This window comes from Mytilus galloprovincialis, chromosome 1 (assembly GCF_965363235.1).
Source record: "Mytilus galloprovincialis chromosome 1, xbMytGall1.hap1.1, whole genome shotgun sequence".
NCBI classification, from domain to species: Eukaryota; Metazoa; Mollusca; class Bivalvia; order Mytilida; family Mytilidae; genus Mytilus; species Mytilus galloprovincialis.
This window is the reverse complement of record NC_134838.1, coordinates 57,503,402-57,513,069: the sequence shown is the minus strand read 5'-3', so window position 1 is coordinate 57,513,069 and position 9,668 is coordinate 57,503,402. Positions and strand designations below refer to the sequence as shown.

Sequence of the window (9,668 nt, the reverse complement as noted above, 5' to 3'; positions counted from 1 at the left end):
TGGTAATTTAGTCCATTATGTATCATATTATATGAATTATAATGTTTAACTCTAAATTAACATTTGCAATTTTATTATCTGTCACGAAAATTTATCACAGTAGTAACAAACACTAATTGTATTATACAATACAATACAAATAGTTTATTTACGTCTCACCATCAATATCACAATACATAACATAATACATACAATAATATAAAATATTAATGCCATTCTAAAAAGAATTATGAGAGACGGGATTAAAATATATATATGTATATATATTGAAAATTAAATATCACTGTACAGCTAGATTAAAAAAAAAATCCTTAAAATATTTATATTTACAGTTACAAAATGTTTAACGATATAAAAAAACAATGTCTTCTATCTAAGATAAATTTTCAGATTTTGGCACTATAAATAATAATACTATCACAGTTACTGGCTAGAACAACAGACAATTTATCCAGATTAGAAAAATTTAAAAAAGTTTGAGTGTTCTGACAAAATAATTTTAAAAAGTTCATTTCGCAGATCATCGTACAACGGACACTCTAACAAGACATGTTCCTCAGTTTCAATATTACATATTGAAAACTAAAATGTCAGTAGGAACAGTAAAATTTAAAAACCATCAGTCAAGATAATCTGAAAAAATGTGTTAAAGAAAAGAAAAAGACTTGCAACCTGTATAAAATTTAAACCACATCAACTCTTATTGATCTTTGCAAAGTGTTTGAATTCTTTATTTGATAAAAGGCAAAATAAATTCCAGCACATATTAACATACATGCAAGAACAGTACTACATCATAACCCTTCATGTACAAGATTGGTAAAATAACAAACCAGATACTCACATGTACGTGTATTTTCTCATATCATTTTTCTATAAATTTTCTTTATAAACATTTTTTTTTATAACAAATCATTCTCACAAGTCATTCTTTAATACTATCATTCTGAACAAATATCTATCTTACAAATTTCATTAATAATCATGTTAATTTTGGATAAAATTTTACCATCAAGTGTCATATAAAATAGAATATTTCATTTTAAATTAATAGAAACATGATGTTATAAACTATATATATACAGTAGATATAAGTTTAAGTGGTCTTTTTCTTGTCTAACAACCAACAATCAATCAATCTTGTCTAACAAATTACATTCACTAGTCTAATATGGATCACACAACATATGTGTGGTACACAATATGATCATTCTTACTGTGGTAAAACAAAATGTCACCTTTGACTTTAAATCCTTCATATTATTTAAGAACTATAATAGATAACATTATAAAATACAAAAAATTTTACTACTAAAAATTCTATTTCCTGACATTCAGCATGGACAGATCAATCAAATTGCTAAAAATAAGGGATGTGTAGTAGACTACAGGACCACTCAAAATTTTCTAAACTCTTATCCAAATATTTAGCTCACAAACAAACATTAACTTTAACATTTATGGTGCAATGTAGTATTTTTCAATCTTTATATTATTTATATTGACCTGATTCGCCATAAGGTCAAAGATTTGGCATCATAAGAAATGAGTTTCTTTGATAATAACAATTATTGCTTATTGATATAATAGAAGCATGGTTACAGGAGCAAGACATAGTATGCCTGTAGATTGAAATTTCTGTTAATCTCTAGTAGCATTCACTATAATTGTATCATTTAGATTCTACAATGTATAATTAGATTCATATGGAATCTAAAACAATTTACTCTTCATTTCACATAACAAAAATCATACACCTTCTGAATTATAGATTTTGATGCTGTAACACGTACTACACCTGAACTATTTTTTTGAGACAAAAGTGCCCTCAGTCCATCAATACCATTTCTTTGAATTGATAAAATAAAGTGCTTCTTGCACAACCCAGTTGAAGCTGCCTTTTTGGCTAATTGTTTTGACATTACTTTATTTTCAACAAGAGCTTTAAAAGATAAGTCATTTTGGCAATATTTTGGGTACATTCCATCAAATGTATGCTTACAGAAATGAGAAGCTAAATTTCCATGTAATTGCACCAGTTTAAATAAAGATTTACAGTCATACAAAGCATTATGTGCATCATAGCTTTCCCCTAAAAAATCTGACACTAAATCACACTGCTTGTAACTTTGACGACCTGGATATTCACTCCTAAACAACATTCTTGTGTCAATAAACCCATTAAAATATAGGCAAAATTCATCCCACATCTTTAATTTATTCAACTGATTATACAGTATATGGCAGTCAAACGTTTTTATATTGTGTCCAACAAGTGTTGGTTTAAAAGGAAACTTGGACAAAAAAGCAATAAGATTAGTAAACACTTCAAATGGTGGTGAACTTTCCACAGGAACTTCATCATAGTACATTTGCCCATCAAAGAATGCAAGTTTCGTTATATCAGATGCCTGTGGTGTTATCTTCTTCGATGGCATAACATAGGCTGAGAAAGTTTCATTTTCAGTAACAGCTGCTATTTGTACAATATCTGACTGACGAGCTGAAATTTTTAAAATGATCTGTTAATCAAACTCAAAAGATATAAGAAGATGAGGTATGAGTGAACTGTTCATCCAAGTCACAACTTATAAAAGTAAACTATTATAGATCAAAGTACGTCCTTTAATATGGACCCTTATATATATAATTAGCTCACATCCAACTACAAGCTAGAAAGGGTCCCAAAATATTACTATTGTTAAACCATATAAACGGATAAACAAAAAATGATTGACAAGAAACACTTATATACCACATCATCAATGGACAACTTCGGAACATCTGGTAAACAAATTTGTTATTTAATTTATGAAATAAAATGTTAATTTAATAAAAAAAAAAAAAAATAATAAGCTCTGTATTTCTGTAATTGTTTTGTACATAAATCAGGTGGATAGTTTTTTTCTGGTTTTGTCATTTTGTGGCCTTCCATACCTGACTATGTGGTATGAGTATTGCTCATTGTCAAAGGCTATACGGTAACCTATATAGATAACCACCCCTTTGCTATTTAGTCTCTGGTAGAGGATTGTCTCATTTGGAAACCATACTACATCTTCTTATTTTATAATCATTATGATAACTTCAAAACACGAACAACTGAAAATGCCAAGGACGGTTCTGTATATATCAGAGTTTTATTGTCGTGTAATAGCAATGACTTAGGCACATTTAGTATTCATTGGGGAATCAATTAATAATTAGAATATTTTATTATGAGAATATACCCAATACTATCACAAAAAAGAAGCATTCAATCTTGTAATTATAATATTAAGCTACCACCCAATGAGTATAATATCCCGATTTCGTTCTTTTCCCATGCATCATTGTGACATTGTCATAGGAAGCACACACATTTATGAATGTTGTATTTTTTTGAAGAAAAGAAAGATATTTTGGAATTTTTTGTGATTTTTGTTAGCCAGCAAAAGCATACATTTTTAAGAAATGTAATTACATGTTAAAATGAAGCTGTTTACACTAATAAATTTTGATTGATTATGTCTTAGAAACACATAAATTTCTCTATAGGAATACTTACACAAGCCTGTAGTTTCAAGATCAAATACTATAATTGGAAAGTTTTCTTCAGCTGTAATCTGTTTCCAAGTTGGAATTTCTTCTAGTTGGTCAGTTATATCATCCTCAATGTCTACAAAATAGTATTAGTTACACATTGTGTAATTGTCCTATTACAAGAATTTATCGGGTGAATAAAATTCATATTCATTGAGGCAATGCAAAACCTGATATGAATTTTATTCACAAAATAAATTCCATATTAGGACAATTGCACATGTGTAACGAATTTCTCCTGATTTTGTTATATTACATATTATTATATTCATATTCAATTATTTGGACAATACTAACAAAATATATTTAATTTAATCTTTAAGTATTAGGAATTTGAAGCCACTAATTTTTCTTGTTTTTTTTCATAATCTCAATGGTATAAGGGAGATAACTCCAATTTATGTAATAGAAAATTGTACTGAAATTTATAAGGACAATATCAGGTAATCAAATTGTGAGAAATTACTCTAAATCATGATAATTATTCTTGTTATTTGATTATTGCTAAACATTTGGTTTATTTCTGTTAGTTAATTGTGCTAATGAGGATAATAGTTAAAGAAAGAGATATTCTATGTCATTTTGTAACTTGTGGAAAGTTGTCTCATTGGCAATTATAAACTGTTATATATTTGTTACAAATGATGTTGTATTAGAATTATATTTGGCTTATAACCAGAAGCTTTCAGGAGTTTGCTAGAGCTTATTTGCATTAACTGTGACATGAATGAGAAAATTTGATTTAAAACATGTTGAAATGTAAGGCATGAGTTTCTTTTCAAAGGAAAAACTGATTGTGAGAAGTGAATTAATAAAAAATGACCATGAATGCAAAGTGACGGTATCACCTCACCATTGCATCCAGCAAGGTGACCTTTAAATTAAAAGTGGCATTCTCCTGTGATTGTAATTGTGTCAAACATGATATTTAAAAACAGAAAGAAGATGCATGTACCAATATTGCTTTCATAAGTTGTTCCCTCTAGAACTTCTGCTATACCATTACTGTTACTTTTCTCTGACTTTAGCTCAATTCTTCTCCTTTTATATTTCCTCGTCTTCTGTAGTTTACTGTATTTTTTTCTGATTTTATCCATTAAGGTAGCACGCTTTATGGTAAAATTGCCTGGTGAGAGCCCCATTGATTCATGAACCTGTTAAATGCATATCAGAAATTTTTTTTTTTAAACATTTAGATGACTTTACAGAGTTATCTTCCTGTAGTGTTAGGTACCTTAATAATTACAACTGTAAACATGTGCCATTTTCAGCTTTAATTTTAATATTGTACGCACTCACCGACTGAAATGTTATGACTAAAATTTGAAGACGATATATGTCTCTGTTTGTATACCTTGCTGACTCTACATAAATATTATTAAACTATAATAATATTGAGGATTCATTTATTTTGATGGGTATCAATGTTCTGTAATTTCTAAAACCGTAGGTTTACCATGTTTATGTGGATGTGATTTTGTGGTTCTGTCAAAGTCTGGATACAACTTTAGAAAAATTTAATAAAGAATAAAAGATGTTGTTCTAAATAGTTTATTTAATTACCTCATGCACATATCTGTGGCCTTCATTTTTCTGTGCCACTGTTGCACTGAACCTGTAACTCAGACTGTTAGATGAAGAGTAATGTTTATATTTAGGTGCTTTTGTTGCTAAAATTTGGTTGAGGTTTTCATTTGTTTGAGTGCTAGCAAGATTTGCAAGTTTTTCTGCTTGAATTGATAATTTTTTAATAAAAATTCTATCAAGTTCCTTCTTCAGCTCTGGATTTTGAAGTGGTTTGCCGTATGGTAACTTACTGAATTTTGCCAATGGGTTTTCGAGGAAGACACACCACTTGGTGTTACAAAAGCTATGGTCACCAAAAATGTGTCCTACCATGGCTTTCAAGCCAGTTGTTACACCTTCTGTGTTTTTTTTATTTTGTGCAACCATGTATGAAAAATTCTGCATGATGTAGTTGATGACCCTTTGTGACAACTCTTTGTAATTCTTTTTTATGGCATACAACTGTTTTGAAATGTTTTTCTTTATATGGTTTTTGTCTGATCTTTTCTTAAGTTTTATTTTAAGAACATTTTGTGCCCTTTGGAAACCTGTCGTGTCATCATCACCAGCAATTTCTTTTATATTGACACCCTTATCTATTACATCTCTTATCATGTCAACCACTAAAGCTGGCTCCATGCCTTTAGATGAGCCTGTATGATTTTTGCTGCATTTGTGGTTTTTTGGAACTATACCTTTTCTTTTTGCAACATCACATGTTCTGCAATTTTTGGATTTTATTTTTACATTCAATACCTTCCCGGTCTTCTGTCCAATCAGTGATGCACATCCTAAAACATGCGTAACATATCAAAAGATTTAATGTTGTTTGTATATAAACATGATATGTTTTGTGCATGTTATCAATAGGATAATAACAAGCATTCTGTGAGCATTTCCTTGCAATACATAGTCCCCATACAGATTGAAATTACATTGTACTACAATAAAATGTTAACCAGAACTATAACTTGTCATTGTGTAAACTATACAACAAATATCAAGTTATTATTGTATTCAAAACTGATAAACAAAAATTTTTTGAACATTTATTATTAGTGATTTTTTTTATGTCCAAAGACCATAACAAAATAATCAGCCTGGAACTCAGTTCAAACTTGATATTTAACTTGTCACGATAAAACTATATACCAATTTTCAAATAAATATCTTCAAGCAAGAAGAAAAGATGAGGAAAACTGATTAAGTGAGTGAATTTCATAATTGCAAGGACCATAACTCTTTACAAAATCATTAGATCAAACAAAAACTGAACTTGATCTGTAACTTGTTACGATAAGACTACATACCAATCATCAAATTACTATCTCTAAGCATGACTAAAAATTTGTGTTAAACTTATTATTTGAGTTGAACATCAATTGATACTTAAAAATAATATTCTTCAATTTTTTAAACATACACTGACATAACAAATACTAATATATATAGTGTTAATTTGTGTTACTATACCAGACAAACTGTTATAGGATTTCCCGGAGCCTTTTTTCTGCCAACAGGTATCAGTGGATACTGCAATCCCTTTGTTTTCTTCATTGTCATCAGAATCTTTTGATAAAATAACAAAAAGAACATGTATACAAAAAATTTCACAGAATAGCAAAGTCATCCCAAGGTATATACAATATTTACTCGTACATTATGAGAAAAAAATATGAATTATTTTACTTGTATGAGCTTTATAAACTGGAGAAACGGTGAGACTTGTTCAGCTTTTCCAGCTTTTGTAGAGAGTACAAATAAATTTTATATTTCAGACAATGTAAATATATATTTGTATTTTTAACAATCTGATGAGTTAAGGCTTTTACAACTGATTTTTATAATTCATTCTTATATTGTACTGTTACACCACTTGTTCTTGTATTGTAATGTTATACCACTGTCGCTGTCCCAGATTAGGGGATGGTTGGGATCCCGTTTGTAACATAATAAAACCAGCCACATTCTGTATGTATGTGCCTGTCCCATATTAGGAGCCGTACATTCAGTGATTGTTGTTAGTTTAGGTGTTACATATTTATTTTCGTTTTTTGTACATAAATTAGGCTGGTAGTTTTCATCAGAGGCGGACTAAGTGGGGGGCCTAGGCCCCCTTTTTCTGGTAAATGTTGTTAGTGGGCCCCCCACTTATGAAAATTTCTAGATGTCCCACTGTTCTTGTTTGAATTGTTTTTACATTTTCATTTCAAGGCGTCTTTACCTGATTATGTGGTATGGGCTTTGCTCATTGTTGAAGGCCATATTGTGACCTATCATTTCTAACATCCCTAAGTTACAACAAACCGTGAGTATTTTCCTGTAAATTAGACTCCATATTTAGATATTTTGTCATGGATTCTTCAGCATATGACTCCAATGCTGCTCCAACTTCTTCTTCTCTCGTCTTTAACCCAGATACGCTCAAATAGTGAAGATTCACTGAGGCCAACAGATTATTCAGTTGGGTCTCACCAAGGCCTACGTGAAGCATGCCTGTTGAAAATGAAATTATAGCAGTGATTTGTATTATACATTTTTTTTGTACATGTTAAAAATTGAGAAAAATAAAAACTTCCTTAGTAACAGCAATAAATATTTGATTTAAAGAGCACTGATATATAATGCTTCTTCTGAAGACAAAAGAAGTAGTATAACTTGTGTATATACATATATTGTATTGCAAAAAAATGTTTAAAAAAGTATAAGGTGTGTGTATAGACTGAGGGTAAAGTAAATTAATACATGTATATAATAAATTATAATTTGTGTATATTAAGTACATGTATATAGTGTATTTAGTAGGTTTATATTTTAAATCTATATTAAAACTTGTGGGTAAAGTGTAAAGTAGTTAATCTAACATGTTTAATATTAATATTATTTTCAATAAAAATCTTATTGATAGATATATATATATATATATATACATGTACATGTATATATGACATCTCATCAACATGTTTAACCCATGCTGCATTTTAGCGCCTGTCCCAAGTAAATAGCCTCTGGCATTTGTTAGTCTTGTATTATTTTTAATTTTAGTTTCTAGTGCATAATTTGGAGTTTTGTATGTTGTTCATTATCACTGAACTAGTATACTTTTAATTAAAAGAAAAAGAAGAAGTATAATGAAATTAACACAAATCTGGAAGACCTCTGACATCAGTACATGAAATAGCTGTAATTATGCATGGTTGTTGTTTATTATACTATTTATACTTTACCAAATTTATCAAACATTTGCCACACATGGAGCCATTCCAATTTTATGAAGTGTTTATAGGAGCTGCTTAATAACAAAGAATTACAAACAGTTGACATAAATAACAAACAAGCTGATTGTAATTAACAATTTAGTAAGCAGTCCTTAATCAAGTAGACAGCACTTCTGTATCTACAAAATATTTTTGTAATATTTGACACTAGTTTAAATATATCATGTACTGATCTCAAAAATTGCTTACCAATGAAAATAAAACAATCAACAGTCTTCTCTGATATTTCCATGCAAAACAAATTGTACATCATTCTCTTCAGGTTTCCATCAGTTCAATTTAAAATTACAGAATAAACAAATGGTAAACTATTCTCTTCAATTCCACCATTTGACATGGAAACCAGCATGGCAAGGAAAGAAAATCAACTGATTTACTAGTTTCTTTCACATTAATGCACAGTCCTAGCTGTTAGGGGAATTGAGCACTCACAAACTCTTTAACCCATCAGCATTCTTAATGTGCCTGTCCTAAGTCAGGAGACTGTTCAGTCAAGTTCAGTGGTTGCTGTTGGTTCATGTCTGTCATATAGGTTTTTTATCAATTTATTGGTTATAAATTAGTCTGACTATAGTCTTCATAATTGAATCAGTGGCGCATCCAGAAATTTTTATAAGTGGGGGTCCACTGACTGACCTAAGAGGGGGCCTGTTCCAGTCATGCTTCAGTGATTCCCTATATACAATGTAAGCAACAATTTTTTTCCCAAAAAGGGGGGGGGGTCCCCTAAATCCGCCTCTGTTAATTGTCTCATATTTTTCATGTTAGGTATTAAACAGCTGACTATGCCATGACATAATTTTTTTCATTGTTGAAGGTATTATGGTTGCCTATAATTGCTGACATCCACCATGTTGTTTTTATTGTACATGTGGATGCATCATTTTAATCAGTTCACCAAAATCAATTTCTTATATCCCTTTCCTTTTTGGCTGTCAATGTCATACGTATATAACAGTACTGCATTTTTAGGCCTTTAAAACAGATTTATGTCAAACACAATTTACAATCCATGGGTTAACTGTTTAAGCCAAATTTCTCCATGACCCACCAAGAAACGGGCTACTATGCATGTTAATATTTTTTTCTGTCTTCAAATCATGACTGAATTAAACCTGAAGAAAAAAAATCATTCATTGATCACATATATAACAAAAATGAAAAAGCAACACAAAAATACAATTATAATTTTTCAGAGTGCCATTCATGTACCTGTTGCAATTTTGGTGTTTACATCAAAAA

The 9,668-nt window shown here is 29.9% G+C and overlaps 1 protein-coding gene across 1 annotated transcript; it reads right to left on the bottom strand.

The window, feature by feature from the left end:
* Positions 1 to 204: 204 nt before the first annotated feature.
* LOC143079445 (uncharacterized) lies at positions 205 to 9,427 on the bottom strand. The gene is made up of 7 exons (XM_076254790.1): positions 8,616 to 9,427; positions 7,456 to 7,644; positions 6,622 to 6,717; positions 5,146 to 5,939; positions 4,538 to 4,736; positions 3,548 to 3,658; positions 205 to 2,503 (listed from the first exon to the last, which is right to left on the bottom strand). The coding sequence occupies exons 1-7, from the start codon at positions 8,677 to 8,679 to the stop codon at positions 1,731 to 1,733; spliced, it is 2,226 nt and encodes a 741-aa protein (XP_076110905.1). The 5' UTR covers positions 8,680 to 9,427; the 3' UTR covers positions 205 to 1,730.
* Positions 9,428 to 9,668: the final 241 nt, after the last annotated feature.